Source organism: Erithacus rubecula (assembly GCF_903797595.1).
Source record: "Erithacus rubecula genome assembly, chromosome: 10".
NCBI classification, from domain to species: Eukaryota; Metazoa; Chordata; class Aves; order Passeriformes; family Muscicapidae; genus Erithacus; species Erithacus rubecula.
In genome coordinates, this window is record NC_136662.1 from 23,423,111 (window position 1) to 23,441,209 (window position 18,099).

Below are 18,099 nucleotides of genomic sequence, written 5' to 3' on the forward strand. Positions count from 1 at the left end.
GGGGCCTCGGCGGGCCAGGGGAGGCGGACCGGGGCGGGCGCCGCCTCCATCCGCAGCCGGTGCTCCCGGGCTGCAGCCGCCGCTCCATCGCCAGTGCCCGCCGGCAGCAGCAGCCCCGCGGCACGGCCGGACTCAGCCCGGTCCCTCGGGGCGGCGCTGCCCGGCCCTGCCCGGTAGGGAAGGCGGAGCGGGGCCGCAGCCGCGCGCAGACAAAAGCGGCGGCGCTTCCTGCGCCGCGCCGGAGGGGAGCGGGCGGTGGGCGACGGGCGCCGCTTTCCCCTCTCCCCGCTCGAGCTTTGCTCCCCTCGGTCTGCCCTCGGTCTGTCCCCGCGGTCCGTCCCGGATCCATCCCAGATCCATCCCCTCGCTCTCCCCCGTCCGTCCCGGTCTATCCCCGCACTCTCCCCCGTCTGTCCCGGTTTGTCCCCGCGTTCTCCGCGGTCCATCCTAGTCTGTCCCGCGCTCTCCCCGGTCGGTCCCGGTCTGTCCCCGCGCTCTCTCCGGTCCGTCCCGGTCTGTCCCCGCTCTCTCCCCAGTCTGTCTTGGTCTGTCCCGGTCTGTTCCCCCGCTCTGTCCCGTCTCCGTTCCCCCGGTGCCCTTCCCGGTCGCGATGCCGGTCGCTGGGAGCCCCGGGGCGCTGGGCACGGCGCTGCTGCTGCTCGCCCTGGGCGCCCGCGCCGTGCCCGAGCCCGAGGCGGTGCCCGAGGGAGCCTCCACCCTGGCCTTCGTCTTCGATGTGACCGGCTCCATGTACGACGACTTGGTGCAAGTTATCGAGGGCGCATCCAAGATCCTGGAGACATCGCTGAAGAGACCCAAGCGGCCGCTGTACAACTTCGCGCTGGTGCCGTTCCACGACCCCGGTAGGGCATTCCCCCCGCTGGGCCGAGAGGGACCGGGGCGGGCAGGAGCTGGGAAGGGCAGCAGGGAGCTCCCGAGGGCTGCAGAAGGTTGGGTTTTCTGCGCTTGCAGAGACTAGAGCCTAAGTATTCATCGTAGTCCTTGCCGCACTCCTTTCTCTGCCGAGTAACATGTGACACCACCTCCCTGTCTCTCTGCAAAACTTCCCAAAGACTTTGGGATAGACTGGATGGGCTCTAGGTGCGCTTTGTGCACCAGAGTATCTTAAACGATCGAATACTCCTTTTAATTGTTCTGTACGAGCTGAAGTAGCTCGTGAACTGCACGTGTAGTAGTAACGGCGCTACTGAGTTTTTTCCGATGCCCTTCTATAGGAGTGCAGTTAAGAACATCCATAATGAGGTTGCATTCTTCCTCCTGTCTTATTATCCCATTCAGACACTTACATTCAGACACTTGCATTCAGAAATTTACATTCAGAAACTTACATTCAGAAACTTACATTCAGAAACTTACAGTGAAATAATCCAGAAGCTTTACATACTGTGTTTTTTGTTTTTGTTTGGGGTCTGATTTCTTTCCCTCACCTTTTTTCCGTCTTCCGCTGTACATCGTGCATTCCTCTCTTTCAGCATCTGTTTTTTGTTCCCTTCCTATGCGTTTTCTCTGGCATTCTTCATCTTTTCTTGTCAAATTATTCTGTTGACTTGAAGAGGAAATAGGAACAGGATGCCCCAGGCTGGTGATATGTGCTGTACTGTACAGTACAAACTCCCTTAAATAAAAATCAGAAAGTGGGAAAAAGCCCTTGAAAATTACCTTTTGGCTTTAGTTCCTTTGGAATATCTCAGAATATGATATTCCCAAATTCATTGCTTAAGACTTCCATATTTGCAGGGATGTCAGCAAAAACAAGTGGACATCTTTTCTGTTTCCCTCCCAGTAACAGATACTTCTGCTGACAGTATTTTGCTCTTGGTATAAATGCCTTAAACCAAATGCTTGAAAATTAGAGGGAATAGCTTGTATAGGTTCTATTTTTTTCTTAGAAAGAGTTCTTCATGGTGGTGGCAGAGTGTTCTATCACAAAAGGTTCCTTATTGTTTCCCCATTTGATGTCATTTTCTTTTTGTTTTCCCTCTGTTCACCCTGTCTTCCCCCCTCCCTTTTTTTTTTTTTTTTTTTTTTTTTTTTTTGGTTATTTCTGTTGAACCTAGAACTCTTTTATATCCTAAGCTGATAGATCTCTTTGGAGGTCTTTTTCCATGGAATGGCCAGAAGATCAAGAGGATGGGTTGAGAGTGTTTTGGTGTGGTTTTCTCTCAATGATGGCACATCATCACTTCAATGAGCAGAAAGGGATTCAGTCTAGGAGTTGATAGCTTTTTTTGTTTTCAGTGATTGGGTAACAGTTCCACCCACAAGAGCAAGAAGATGTGTGGTGCACATTTAGTGGTCCTTTGTTCTTGTGCATCCTCAGTAGAAAGAAGTCTCAGCTTTCTCTCATGGGTAGTCCTTGGTTTTCATCACAGGCCACTTTCATGTCCTCTGTTTCAATAGCTCCTTTTTTCTTTCTCATCGCATATGTTTTCAGCTTTTCAGTTTGTCTTCTGCACATTTTCACCTTTTCAGTCCTTTTTTCTGTCCTCACATTCTTGCTCCCGCTGCCTCTCCAGGTTCTTTGTTTGTGTTCCAGACTGACTCCTTTGACCATGCTTTGCTGTACCACCCCTCCTTACTTTGTACAAACCTCACCAGCAACAAATCCACTGCCACCTTTCACTTCTTGAGTCACATTTTCCCACTTACTGACTCCTCACTTCCTTGCCTCCTCCCCCATTCCCTCTCTTTGCACAGGAGATCCCTTTCCTTGGCAAATGTTAGACTTCATTCACTGGAGTGACTGAAACTTAAACCTGCAGAGAACTGACCTGTGCAGCACAGAGCTGCTGGCAAACGTGCCTCAGAGTATCCTGTTACACCTCTGTGTGGAAGTCCAGCTTCCCTGAGGGGGCCTGACTTCTTAGCCTGATGGATAACTTGTGAGGGCAGGGAGCTCTCTCAAAGTGGAGGATGGACAATTTTCAACTTCATTTTATCCTGAAAACTATTTATCTGGTCTTTCTCAGAGTTAGAAAGGCACACTACAGGCCAATGTCTTGAATTTTATGGGTGTATAAGGTCCAGATGACTGCTGGTCATCTGTACTGTACGTCTGATGATGACCAAGCTGAGGCTCTTGAAAAGAAAATGCAAGAAATGCTGTTATGACCACTTCAACTTCTAATTTTGTTTGTGTTTTAATCTATAGAGAAGCAACATTACTTAAGAACCTCAAAAAAACATTGCTTGGCAAGTATTTCACAGCATCCAATTAATTTACCTAGTATTGGTCTTTCTGAAGGTTGCTCAACTGAATTAATGAGCATGAAGCTATTTTTGTTACAATTTGTGTTGTAATTCACTCAATTCTTCTTCCAAAAAAGAGCTTGATATGTAGCTGCCTCACAGGCAGATTTTCTGGGTATTTTTGTGAGGTGCTGTGGTCCCTGGGGCAGATGGGACTATAAAAGGGATACAGATGCAGTTGGGGCTCAGGTACAAGGAGCTTCTCTTTGAAGAAGGGTGCCCTGATGCAGATATACTATTGATAAGTAATTGGAATTTAAACTGGGTGTGGATTTGGTTTCAGGCTCTGTTGTTTTCCCAGTCTGTGTTGCAGAGTGCACTTGACATCCTACAGGGTACAGCTGGTATCCATTTGGTATAAATGTAGTCTAGCAGAATATGGGAGGATTTTTAAATAACTCCAAGTTCTGCATTATTAGTGCTGCATTAAGGCACTGGAACTTGTCCAGGGAAGGGAATGGAGCTGGGGAAGGGGCTCAGCCTGGAGAAAAGGAGGATCAGGGGGACCTTCTGGCTCTGCACAACCCCCTGACAGGAGGGGACAGCCAGGGGGGAGTCAGGCTCCCAGGGAACAAGGACAGAGTAAGGGAAAATGGCCTCAAGCTGTGCCCGGGCAGATTCAGGTTGGATATTAGGGAAAACCTTTTCACAGAAAGGGCTGGAAAACGTTTGCACAGGGTGCCCAGGCTGGTGGTGGAGTCCCCATCCCTGGAGGTGTTCAAAAACCAAGTGCATGTGGCACTTGGGGACAATTTAGTGGTGGTGGTGTTGGGTTTATGGTGGGACTTGATGATGTAAAAGGTCTTTTCCAACCTGAATGATTCTGTGATTTCCATGATTGTGATGTGCCAATGTACTGTGGTGATGGTAGATTTAAATGTAGTGTTTCCCCTGCTGCAGTGGCATTTTGGTAAAACAGGAATACAAGTATGCTTTTGGTATCAAACCTGAGGCTTTTGGTACAGAATTGTGGCCTAGGGAAAAATTCATCATGGCTTGCACATTCCTATACCATGTACCATCTGGTGGGATGCAGAGTTCAACTTTGGAAAATCCTTTTGCTTTGGATTCTACTTTGTGGATAAGCATGTGCAGTGCTTTAACAGATTACAGGGAAGTTTTTTATTGTGGGTTTTCTATGCCTAAACGTGATCACAGAACTTTTGTAGATAATGGAAAGGGCTGCTGACTAAGAAATCTCTTGCCAGACTTGTGTTCAATGGAAAAACTGGCATGGGGGGTGAAAAATTGTCCCAAATTTAAGAAGAGTTGGCATAGGAGAATTTAGAACTGGAGCTAAAGCTGAAGATCAGCAAATGCTTTTGTAGTGGCGTGTTGTGGGTCCTGATGTCCTATTAACTCCCATTGTATCCTGTGGAAATGGGATTGAACTTGGAATGTCTTTATTTAACATCTGTGGCCAGCTTTGCTATTTTTTCTTTATGCCATTAAGGAATTTTGGAATGGAAAATAAGCCTGAGAGGACGAATTCATCCCTAGTATTTTTCTGTAAAGCTAATGGAATTATACCAGTCATAACTCACTCTGTGTGGTTTAATCAAGCATTCCTTGGGTGTGAGTGACTATTCTATAGACCAAACTCCAGTAATTAATTAAGGCAGAAATTAAGGGAATATATAACCTCTGGACTTCCTAGGGTAGAGAATGGTGTTTGCCTGTTCATGCTCTGCATATCTACAGAACTGTGAACATCTCTGACCCTTTGCTAAAAAATCAGAAAGGAAATGCTGTGTGAGAAATGGGAGAACATTAATAATGCTTAGTTTAGATGGGAAAATAGTATTGAACTTAAGTCACATAGTAAGTGTGTAGAACTAGGAATACTTTTTTTTTTTCCCTTGATCCCACTCCTCTCTTTTGAGAGAGCAAAGCTCTTGTCTATCTTGAAGTGGAGTTATGAACATGGTTATGTTTAACTGGAGTTTTTTTTCTTTAACAGACTGGCAGGGCTGTGTCCATAACATGGTTAGGCTGCTGAGCCACATACTAGCTTGGATCAAGTTCAGTAGGTCATATGAAAAGTCTGGGAACTTTGAGTTTTGCAGGCTTGATGGGCTTTTTTGGAAGTTATAATAAAGAAGTAATGATTTTTCCAGAGGAGGAATTCTATGAAATTAAAATTAGGCTATTAATGGAGCTGAAGTTTTTTGTACTTCCTGACAGAAAAAGTGGCTATGCAGATGGATAATGGAGAGGGGAAGGCACTCCCTTGTCCTTGCTGTACCCACAGCTGGATGGTATCACAGATGATGTCACTGCCTCTTCCTCTCACATCCAGCTCTCCTGATAGCTCTTCTCCCATGTGCTGCCCTGCACTTTTGCATTCTTCTGTCGCTTGAGGTCTTTGGCCTTGGGCTTTACTCTCAGATTTATGAGTGTGTAAATTTCTTAGGCAGAGGCTGAATGTGTGTAAATCACTTGGAGAAGATGAAGAATGGCCCTTCTGGTGTAGCTTTAAGAAGAGGGGCATTGTCTTCAGCTTTCCCTCTGCTTCCTTTCTGGGGTGGAAGAAGTGGTTCAAGACTTGTTATTAGTAAAGAGCAGGAACATGGCTGTAGAGGAGCCCTACTGGAGCAGTTTCAAATCAGGGAGAACAAGTTTAAGGAAAGTGTGTTATTCTGTACCAGTATCTGAGTTTGCCCATTCTGGGATAACTGCTGACCATGAGGGAAACAAGTGTTTGAAGCCTTATTGTCACCCTTAATGGAGACATTGTGATATCTATAAAATTAATTTCCTGTGATTGCATGGATGTTTTCTTGTTCCTCTAGAGGGATTTTTCTGGGGTCCCTGCTAAAAGTAGCTGCGTATATAGAATACAGAAGACAAGCAAGTATTGCCAGTGCCAGAAGCTCCAAAATCTGTGAGGCAGCCAAAACATTGTGACATGATCCAAAAGCCTGTTAGAGCATCACTTACAACTTATTCTTCTGCTGTCTTAACTCTGCATGTCCAGCCCAGAAGGAATGCACAAGGGTGAATTTTCCCTCTTATTCTTGAATCCTTATGGCATGGGAAAGGATTATTCTCCCTGATTTATTTGAAGATATGGTAGAGATTATTTCCTTGGGAAAAAAAAGAGATAATGCCTCAAATACATTATTCTTTTCTGCTTTGAATTACAATTTATTTTCCATGTTACATTTGAAATTGTTGCCTACAGAGCTTAGAAGCTTTGCTCTCCTCAGCTCCAAGTGGTTATAATTCCAAGGAAAACTGCAGCTCATTAACAATGTATTCCCATGCTATTTTGTCCCTATAATTATTCCTGATGTCATTTATCAGGTGAGCCTTGCTGTTTGTTAGCAGTGTGTGTGCCTTTTCCCTAGAGCTTCTGGCATTTGATACTTCACCTGTTGTGTCCCACATAGAAGTCACAGTACCCTTGTTAACTCAACTTTTAGGTATGTGACAATTCACAGAGAGATGATCTCCCAGTTTCTGAACCACTTTTTAAACAAGAGAACTTCCTCATTCACCTTCCTGTCTTCTTTCCCACACTCTGAATTTATCTCCCAAGAGTTACAGCAGCTTATGTTTCACACAATCACATGGAGAAGCCCAGTTAATCCCATTCATGGCAGTAATTGTTTAACACAAGGCTGCACTGGCTACAGGTCTTGATGGGAGCTCTGTGGTATGGAAAGAAAAGAGCAATTTCTGCTGCTGCATGCATCTCCTGGATTGCTTTAAATGCACACAAATCAAATTCCTACTGCTGTATAAAAAGCAGATATTTGATGCAGATGCTCAAGTACTTTTAATCTATGAATGTGATATCCCTCTGGGACTGATACAGTGTCCCATTTTCATCTGGAGAAAACAAATGTTTTCTGAGAATGCATGGTAATGAAGTGAAAAAGGAGCCATGAATATTGTATACATCTTCATCTCACTTTAACTGAGGTGATAGTGTTCATTATAAAGAGAATTGTCACAGAAATATGGAGGGAAGTTGACAAGGAGGCCAGTCAGAATATTTGCTTTTTGAAATGTCAAGCTTGCTCTTTTCCAGTGCCAGTCCTAGGGGAAAACTAGGAAAAAACATGTCTTTGTGGTGGGGAATTAGAATAATAGAATTGTTAAGAGGTGAATTGTCATGAGGTTGGATAATACCTCTAAGATCATTGAGTCCAACCACTAGTTCAACACTGCCACGTTTGCCACTAAAGCTTGTCCCCAAGTGCCCTGACGTGTCTTTTGGACACCTGCTGGGATGGTGGCTCCTCCACTGCCCTGGGTACCCTGTTCCAGTGCCTGACCACCTGTCTGGTGAAGAGATTTGTTCCCAATATCCTTAACCTCCCCAGGAGCATCTTGAGGCTTTTTCCTCTCATCTTGTCCCTGTTCCCTGCATGCAGAGCCCAGCTTCCCCCAGCTGTCCCCTCCTGTCAGAGAGCTGTGCAGAGCCAAAGGTCCCCCTGAACCTCCTTTTCTCCAGGCTGAGCCCCTTTCCCAACTCCCAGCTGCTCCTGGGGCTCCAGCCCCTTCCCCAGCTCTGTTCCCTTCCCTGGACATGACTTAACAGTGAATGAATGCCTTTACTGAAGAGAATGAAGTTGAGGTCTCAGAGGAAAACAAAGGGAAAGAACCACCCATGACCCGAAAACTGGTGAAACTGACCCTGATCCTTAATCCTTGCACTGTGTGCTGCACTGCCATCCAGCAGTACTGACTTGATTGGGATCAGGCACGAGGCCATGCCCAGGTGCCTTTTGAAAGCTCATTTTTTTTTGTGATGCAGAGGGTGAGCAGTACCTGTCCTGCAGTACCTGACATGGAGTGATGGGACTCCCTGTGCTTACACAAGTTGTGTTTGAGCTTTGCTTAACCAGTGAGGAATAAAAGGAGTTTGTATTGGGTTAGTGATTTTTTTCAATGCATCATACAATGTTCATTCTGCATCCTGCTGGACCAACTTGTTAGAAACCTTAGAGCTATTTCTAGTGTACTGTGAAAACAGGGGTCATGACCCAAAGGCTGCCAGAGCTCCAGGAGCTTTTGGACAATGATCTCAGGCACAGAATGGGATTGTTGGGGTGTCTTGTGTGGGGCCAGGGATTGGACTGGATGACCCTTAACTCTGGATACTTCGTGATTCTATGGCTTGAGGTCTCTGTTGTCTTTCTATCTGACTTGCTTTATCCTTTGTGTGTGTATCATCTGCTTGGAATTCATACTAGTGTGGATTCACTCAGTGGAGGATCTGGATAAACCAAATTGAGGACTGTGGAAAAGGAGCAGGTATTTGATTTAGTTAATGTACTTTGAATGTGGCCTGAAGCCTGGCAGGAGGAACCCTATAGACAGAGAGCCCTCAGATGCCAGTTAGAATATATTTTCCAGTCAGTGATTTGATTGCTGGCATATGCTTTGGCTTTGATTTTGAAGGAGACACATGCATCAGAGGAAATATTGAGAACATAGGCTTTTCAGTTTGCAAATGGCAAAGCAGTTTCTCTGTTGAAAGAGAGTGATGGTGTTATTTGATCAGCTCACCATGCCGTGGTAATCAGCAGTTTTGTTAGAAGGAATAGGATGGATTTAATGAAATGTCCTCTCAGCTGGCTGCTTTTTTGTGCTTCATTACTCCAGTCAGGGAGAACATTTTACCCCTCACATTGTTGAACATAATGTGTCTTTTATAAGTGGTGCTGGTGTTTAGGATTTCCTGTTTGAGGTGTGCTGCTCTGAGATCATATTTACGAGATCCTTCAGTGATTCTGTCAGTGAATTCAGGCTTGTGCAGTTCTTGGGTGAGCTCTGGGTCCAAGATTTGAATTTTGCAAAGGGGTAGTTTGCAGTGTTGATTTCTAAGGGTAATCAGGATGGCTTAGATCAGGCATATCCCCTCGTGGTCTATGGTTAAGCTTCTTTTGTTGCCTTTTGAGGAGCACATGTAACCTACTCTTTGGTAACTGGTTTTGCCAGAGGAGAATCACAATGACTTCATGTTCCTGTAGTGCTTGGATGGGATCATGTTATGTCAAGATACATGACACTGAGGACAGGATTAATCCCGTTTCACTTCAGGCACTTAACTGGAGACTCTCAGATGAGAGTCTGGTGACCCAAGGGCTCTCTCTTTCTGTAAATCACAAAATGAAACTGGCACCTTAAGGAGCAGTTCATCTCCTGTGAATTTTTAAATACTCTTTGGAGATCTCATTTGCTTTTGCTGACTGTAGAGAGAGCAAAGGTTAGTTCAGTCAAAGCCCTGAATTTAGAATACATGAAGTTAATTGAGAAGCTTTCTGCTTTCTAACATTCTGCACTGGGCTGCCTGTCCTCATAATAGTCCCTGAGGTTTGTTTCACACCTAGGTTTTCATCCTTCCATGGATACCACGGGCTCTCAGGGGGGAATAGGTCATTCCCACATGGCAATTCCCTGGTTCCCATCAGCAGCTGAAGAAGGTCCCTGGCTGGGCAGCCCCAGCACACCCTGAGGGTTCCTGCAGCAGCTTACTGTTCTGCATCCCTGTGTTCCTCCATCCTGATTTGCTTTGGCACCCTTGGTACTCCTCTTTGCTCTGTGCACTTTGCCAAACTGTAGCCCTCCTCCCAAAACATTCCTGGCCATGGATTTCAGTCTGGTGAGATACATGCATTTTTGCAAATGACATATTCCCAGACAATGGGCCAGCCTGCAGCAAATACTACAATCAACTAGAGAGAACTGAAAGGGTTGAATTTATTCTCAGTGATGTGTCCCTGTTAGCAGTCTTATCCATTCTTGATGGAATAGTGGCTTCCTTTGCACTTGGGAATAGGCCAGTAAGTGTGTGATATAGGTACAATGAATGAATATTATACAGCTTTCAAAGCGAATTTTTCACTGATATATAGTGGAGCCAAATATCAACTTTATAGGATCAATTATAGCCAGCAGAGCTTGCTTAGCAATAAGAGGTAACCAAAGCAGAACAGGACCCCAGTTCTCAGCCTGGAAAAATGCTGCTGAAGTGGAGTGGGTGGGGGTGGGTTTGCAGCATGGAATGAAAATGAAGGAATGTCTTGTGTTGCTGTAGTCCCTGCTAAATGTCTGGGCTGTTTGCTCAGGATAGCAGCTCTGAGCTGTGACTGTAGGTTACTGCTGGACTCCTGCCAGCTTGTTTAAATTAGATTCCTAGCCCGGGGGCTGGGGTGGTCAGCAGGAAGCCATTGTAATTTTCATGCCTTGGACACCAGTGTATTTTCATGAGCTGAAGTGAAGTGTCTCTGGGGATGCTGAATATCTCTGAAACATTTCCTGAGTTCTCTTAAGCTCTGCAATGGTATGTCCGACTCTGTTTTCCAAAGGATGGAGCTTTTTGTTTAGTTAGTGAGGTCTTAGTTCACTTGAGTAGTATGCTTTTGCTGTTGGAACTTAGTGAGGAACAGAAGAGGAGGAAAGCTGTGCAGGAAAAATGATGGGCTGTGTCTTAGGACAGTTGGGAATACTGTAATTTCTTTTATGCCCTCATATTAATTTGTACTTCTGTTTACTAAAATCTTCATGAGATTGTGACTTCAGGCTTCTGTGTCAGAGCCAGGTTTTTAGGTGAATGGGGGAAATGTTTGGGCAAGAACACAGTTTCAGGTAAAGGAGCAGTAGCTGGAGTGCCTAGGCAGAGAACCTGTGATTTTGGGCAGATCCTTTCCCATTTTCTGTTACTTACACCAATACAATGGTGGTGTGATTTTTAATCAGAGATCTTTAGCATCCCTGTGCACACTATTGCTGTCATGTACCTCAGTTGGAGTACCAGAAGCATGGCAAGACCCCAGGGTGTGGCACAGGCCAGGCCAAGTCCCTGGTGATGCCCCAGTACTTTGCTGAGGTAAGACATGGTGTGCACTGGCTGGGGTAACACTTTGGCTGCTCTCCAACAGCATTTGGAGAACATAAGGTGCTTGGGCAGTGGTGCTTGATTTAACAACATACTACTTAAACCCCTACACATCAGTGTCTTAGGACATGTCTGTGTGGTTGGCTTTCTTTTTTTTTTTTTTTTTTTTTTTGGTGTCTTGGAATTTTTGTTTGTTTTGTTTTGGTCATGTCTTTCCCTTTTAAAATTTTACATGAGCTGAATCAAATCACAGGGAATTTATATGACCTTCCCCTGCGCCACAGTTTTCTGTGTTAAACACAAAATCACAAAACACTTTTTTCTCTCTGAAATGTTTATTTCTTCTTTTCATTTCTTTCCTGTCTGACTCCTCATCTTTTTATCTTCTTTGTCTGTGTATTCAGCCCATCCCTTCCTCAAAATTTCCATTGACCCTTTTCCCTCAGAGGTTCAGTGTCCCTTCTCAGTACTCCCCTCCATATCTCAAGATTTCTTGGCAGTCTGGAGTATCTTTTGCATATACACACTGGATCCTGGTGGTGAAATGTGTGGTGCTAAAGACAGTATATTCTTGCTTTCAAAGAGGTGCCACAAAAAGGTTTGTGCAGGAGAACACAGAATCAATGAATGGGTGGTGTTTGCCTCAGCCTGAATGTGGCTGGTAGCTAGGACACATCTAATTTCCAATTCACATGTTGGTCATAGGAGTGAGTACTTCTGTAGAGTCAAAATTGGATCAACTGACCCTGATACTTTGTTTTCTGAAATTGTGTTTTTTAAAATTGTATCTGTAGTGGACAAAATAATTACTTTTCTGCACTGCTTCCTGCTTCCCTTTAAGGCCATGGCTTTTTCTGATCCCCAGCCACGAGTGCTGCTTGGCAATCCCTGATTCATTCTCAAACAGTCCAGGTTAGCAGAGGCAGAAGCTCCTTAGTTTGGGAGCTTGATTAGAGTGCATGATCCACCCTGGGGCTGAGCAGAGGAGAGATGGTGGCTTGTGCTGTGGTGGTTCTGGCCAGCAGGACTGGCAGTGGGCTCAGCTGGCAGGGAGGGAGCATCCCTAGTGCTAGTGAGCTGGGAGGATTGAGTTACATGGGATCTGTGTATGAGGGAGAATCTGGACAGTCTCTGGGAATGCTGACAGTGGAGGAAAACTGTGGCTGCTTTGTGTGTCAAGCTTTGTTCTCAATATTCCTGCTGTGGCTTATGCTTAGGGTGTGAAAAGCAGGGATCATGTCATTGCTGTAAAACGTTGGCCCTTTCTCTACCTTCCAAAGTTGATTTGAATGTCATTCTGTTACCCAAATGAGCCGTGGTACAGGGAGATGGAAATCATGACTGTTGGCTAAGTGGCATTTTGAAGAATTGGCAATTTTACCACATCAAGTGAATAATTTAATGCCTTGGTGGTGTGGCACAGCCACCAATATGATGTGTACCCGTGGCTGGGACTTGTTTAGAGGGAAGGCAAAGAAATACTCCCCTGGGGTCTAGAGGTGTGTGGTACAGTATGGAGCTGGAGCTGCAGCTTAGCAAAAGGTAGAAGTCTGTATTCCTTTCTGGAAAGGACACAAGGGAAGCAACCAAAGAGATGTTGTTGCATTCCTGCTTTGTGGGGATGAGTTTTGGTTCATCTCAAACTGTCCTTTTTACAAAACAAGCAAGTAAGAAAAGCCCTGAATAAGTGAAGCATATTTGGAATTAACTCATTAATTTGCATAAATCTTGCTTAGAGGTAGATTTGAAATTAATAAAATTTTTCACTCTGTAGAGAATTTTGACTGAGGGTATTTATGGAATAACTCAAGCCCTTTTTACCTTATGTTGTATCTATGTAGCATTAAACACTTGCTTAGTTACTTGCAATGAAAGCCTTTTTTCCCAGTTTGGTATTCTGTCTCTGATCAGGTTTTGATCTCAGTTAAATGGAGTAAATCCAGAGTAATTCCATTATAGTCAGGGATGCTAGTTTGGATTTACACCAGTATAACTGAGCTCAGAGTCTGGCTTTGGTTGTCTGCCATCTTATTCTGCTAAATATTACATCCTTCCCAAATATCCTTTCTCATCTTGTTTTCAGACCTTGCTGGCTCCTCCTACATTACCAGATTCCAAGAGTAACAACATAGGTGAAGTTTACGTGATGAAAGATTGTTTAAGCAGGCTCTGGTTTTTATTAGCTCAGCTGGTTTTCATTTTTTCAGCCTTGTTTGAAGTCTGATTGTGCTCAGGCTGGGATCTGGATCCATCCTGCTTTTCCTACTTCACTCAATTTTGTCCATTAGAAGTGTGGTGTTTTAAATTACAGGGTGCTCCCCGACATTATCGTTCAGTAACAATTATGTGCCTCAGTGATGTTTTAAAGCAATTTTTAACTCCCAAAGATCAGAAAAAAAAGGAAGAAAGAGTACCTTAAGGCATTACTGCTAATCAGCAACATAACTTGTTTGGAAGGGCTCAGAAAATGTGAGATGTGACTTCGGAGAATGAAATGAATTAAATTTTTCCTGGTTTTGTTGGTATTTCCTTTGTAGAAGTGTACACTGGACATTTTTACAGAGTATTTTAATTTATCATGTGTGAGAGACATCTGGAATTTCATCTAGGCTATTCTGTTAGTTAAATAGGGTTTATTATTCAGGTTTGCAGTTTGAACAGTTTTATCTGTGTTTGTGTAGCTTAGCTGGGCAATGGGAGCTTGGGCCATGTAATCATTCCAGAAATGAATCCATAATGTTTGTTGTATCATTTTTACAGTTGTGTTTATGCTGGTACAATACTGCTGCATTCATGTGAAGATAAATAATCCTGCCCAGGATATCCAGCCTCAGCTCTAGGGATAAAGAAGGGATAGGAGATGGGAAATGTCACCTCCTTTAGTTTGGAAACCTCAGGCACAAACTCTCTAGTGAAGCAAAACACTTTGGAATGTTTTTATATAGATTCTGATGATTTTGATATCCTTTTCACATAACCTTAAGTGTTTTTCTGAGTGAAGCCTGAAGATTTGCCTCTGGCAGCAAAGGGGATGTTTGGCAGAACTAGTAATTTAAACCTGAGCCATCCTGCCTTAATCATTCAGACACCTGAACAAGATCTTCAGGAGAAGCTGGATGACTATCCATGTCTGTGCCTGAATAGCTCCTGAGTTCCATGAAATGACAGTCTTCCCTGTGACCACTCCAGTGGGCAGATGGTACAAAAAAATGGTTCCTTGGGTCTGCCCAACAGGGTGTTGTTTAAAGAATAAGTGATGCCCTTGCAATCTTTGTTCCTTGTCCTTTGTGTTCAGGAAAATTGCCTTGACTCTCAACGTATGCAGGAATTCCGTGTTGGTTTGTGAATGTCTTTCAGATGCTGGAGGGGGCACAGAGAGAGTTTGCAGCTGGAGCACTGAGCAGCACAGCAGGACAAAAATGGGACCAGTCTCTAAGGGCAGGATTGAAGACAGGCTGGGAGGGCTGGGGGTGTTCACCTGGAGAAGAGAGGTTTCTGGGGAGACCCGAGAGCCCCTTCCAGTGCCTAAAGGGGCTCCAAGAGAACTGGAGAGGGTCTTGGGACAAGGGATGGAGGGACAGGACACAGGGAGTGGCTTCCCACTGCCAGAGGGCAGGATTAGATGGGATATTGGGAAGGAATTGTTCCCTGTGAGGGTGGGGAGGCCCTGGCACAGGGTGCCCAGAGAAGCTGTGGCTGCTCCTGAATCCCTGGAAATGTCCAAGGCCAGGCTGGATGGGGCTTAGAGCAGCTTAGTGGAAGGTGTCCCTGTGCATGGTAGGGGGTAGAATGAGATAAGCTTTAAGGTCTCTTCCAAACCCAAACCATTCCATGGTTCCATGCCATTCACTGGTGGCATCCTCAGTGACTGTACTTGCTGCAGCAGCTCAGGAATTAGCACTCACCCTTCACTCGTGTTGACTCATGAGGGGAGTGGTGACCCAACCATTTCAAATACCCATTGTGAGCTATCAGACTGTATTTGAAAGGACCTGCCAGTTCAGAGAGTGGGTTTTCTTCCAGACACAATGCAGACCCTGAGAAAATACACTTTAGATTGACTTGCACAAACAGTGCAAGTCAGGTGATAACATCGATTTTTTGGAGCTTGATGTCTTTATGGTCACAGATCCAAATTCTCCAGAGAAGAAATCTTTGTGCTCTGTGTTGTATAAACAGGCTGAACAGTTTAGTGAAAACAATCATCATGGTAAATGCTTCTGTTTGTAAACTGTAATCATTCTTGTAGAGTAAGTTTGGTTATTATTTGGCGATTGATTATCTCTTTGCCCTGTGAGAGTTCCATGTTTTTCCAGTAGTCAACTGAGTACATTCACGTCTGTTTGGACTAGGCCAGATGGAGGGTGAAACTGAGAAATACAAGGTTCAAGACAAATGAGTTAGTCTAAATTAATTTCTGTCTAAATATAAATAGTGGCATTATTTCAAACAAATTTTACAAGATGAGTGAACGGAAAACAAGGTTTTGCCTAATGTATTCCTGTTTAGTTGATTAGGGCAAAAAAGTTAATGTTCTCATCCTCTTTCCCTCTTCCCTCCCAGTTCACATCTGCTTTTTGAGTTAGTTTGGAGCATGCCTGCATTTTTACACTAGTAAAACTCCATGGAATTTTATAACCCACAGATAATATTTAATGTTTCCCTCTCTTCCACAGCTTCCTAAAAACTACTAAGCACTGAAACCTGCATCAAGAGCAGAGATATTCTGATGCCTTTTTTTTTCCTTCATCCAAAGCCATGAAACAGCTTTCTCCTATCTGCTGAGCTGCCGTGGGCTGTGCCGTGCCCGTGGGTGAGGGCAGGGGCACTGGGAGGTGATAGAGATCTGCACGGCTGGGATTCTGCTGCTGGGCAGACAGGGCTGGCCAAAGCTGCCCGGATTAGCAGCTCCCCAGTTAAGCTCTCGTGGATCAGGCTGTCATGAGCTGCCTGGAGCTCTTGCTTGCACAGTGGAGTTGGCAAAGGCAGTAAGGGAACAAGTGCCATTTGTGGGACTCATCAGTGGCGCCTGAGCAGGGCTGTGCCCTGTGACACACGTGTACCTCTGCTGTTCCTGTGAGCTGGGCAACCTGGTCTAGTGGAAGGTGTCTCTGCCCATGGCAAGGGGCTGAAATGAGCTGATCTCTCAGGTCCTTTTCAAACCAAAGCATTCCATGGTGTTCACTGGTGGCATCCTCAGTTACTGTGCTTGTGCAACTCAAATTTGCCCTTGAAATTAGTTTTTTGTAAAACATTTCCAGGGGCTTAACTTTGAGCTTGTCCTGAGACAAGCCCTAGGGAGTAAAGACACGGCACTGTGGTACTGCTGGTGCTCAGCAAAGGCACTTGCCCTTCCTGCTCACAGGGTGGGACAGTGTAACAGCTACAGCTGAAATCCTGGTTAGTTTTTTACTGTGGAGTCCAAAGTGCTGATGGTCTCTTCAGCTTCAATGATTGCCATTTATCAAATCCTTCTGTTTGTATCTTTTCTGTAGAGACATCAAAAATGTCATAGAGTTACAGGCTCATAGAATCCCTGAACAGTTTATGTTGGAAGAGACCGTAAGCTCATCCAGTTCTACCCCCTGCCATGGGCAGGAACACCTTCCACTATCCCAGGTTGCTCCAAGCCTTGTCCAGCCTGGCCTTGGGCACTTCCAGGAATGGGGCAGCTGTGGCATCTCAGGGAAAGTCCTTTAGCTCATCTGCTTTGAAAACTTCTCATACCCTTGAGGGTTTAGGTAGACTCTGAAGGATGCAGAAGAAAGAACCTGATGAGCTTTAGGATTCTGAGTCTTGCATGGATCTAGGTCACATGAGGCTGTGACATGCTCTGAGTTCTTGGCTGAGCTGCTGGTGATGAACCCCTAGAGCTGCGGGTTCACAGCTGAAAAAGCAACCTGAAATTCTTCCTGAGTAAGTGCATGGCTCTTCCAGCTTTGGGCTTGTTTTTTCACTTGACATTTAAAGCTATATTGTTATATAGGACATGAGGAAACAGCCTCAAGTTGCTCCAGGGGAGCTTTAAATTGATACTAAGAATTTTTTTTCCCCTCAAAGGGTTGACAAGCATTGGAACAGGCTGCCCCGAGAAGTGTCACCATCCTTAGAGGGATTTAAAAGCTGTGTGGATGTGTCACTTGTGGATGTGATTAGTGGTGGCTGTGGCAGTGCTGGGGCAATGGTTTGACTGATGATCTTAGAGGACTTTCCCATCCTAAATGATTCCATGCTTCTCTGTTATAAGGTGTTTTGCTAGCTGACTGAGATGTCAATTTTATGTGACAAATGACTGTGGCAGAAGTGATGTTCAGACATGGATTGGAGGATTATTTACATACCACAGAGTTTACATTAATCAGTGAATGTGCAGATTCCCTTTCCAAAGTGAGAACTAAACGTGTGTCTTGCAGCCAGACCCTCATCAGCACTGAGTGGGAGACTTCTGTGCAACAGGATTCATTTACCAAGCAGTCATTCCCAAGAGTTGTGTGACTGCTGTGGGGAGAAGTTGTGGATTTTGGTTCTCGTGGCAGATTAAAGCCATGAAGTGAGTGCAGCGTGTAGAGGGGGAGAAAGCCTCTGTGTAGATGGCTCCCAGCAGCCCAGCTCCAGGGGCTGCAGCCTGTCTCAGGGAGGAGAGCTGCCAGGGAGCTCTGTATGTGCTGCTGGGAAGAATCAGAGGCAAGGCATTCTCACTGCTGCAGCCCAAGGAGAGCAAGGAGACGCATGAGACCTGTCACCTCTGAGCTATTCTGGCAGTGTGGAGACACTGCTCAGCCTGGCTCTGCTCCTTTCCCCTTCCCCTGGGTTCTGGTGAGCATTCCAGTTTCTCAGGCTTGGTTCTCTAGACATCTGCAAGAAGTTTATCCCTTACTTGAATGGTTTCTGCTTAAAAATGTTTTTCTTGGTGCCATTTAGAAAATGACACAATTACAAATGATACAGGCAAAAAAGTGAAGGGATAGGAGGGAGCT

General features: G+C 45.1%; 1 protein-coding gene across 1 annotated transcript in view; it reads left to right on the forward strand.

Annotated features, from left to right (window-relative positions):
- HMCN1 (hemicentin 1) overlaps positions 1 to 18,099 on the forward strand; it is a 157,289-nt gene continuing 139,190 nt past the window's right edge. Inside the window, exon 1 of the mRNA XM_079314622.1 lies at positions 1 to 863. Coding sequence (XP_079170748.1) covers positions 611 to 863 — 253 coding nt within the window. The 5' untranslated portion in view covers positions 1 to 610. The remainder of the gene's footprint in view (positions 864 to 18,099) is intronic.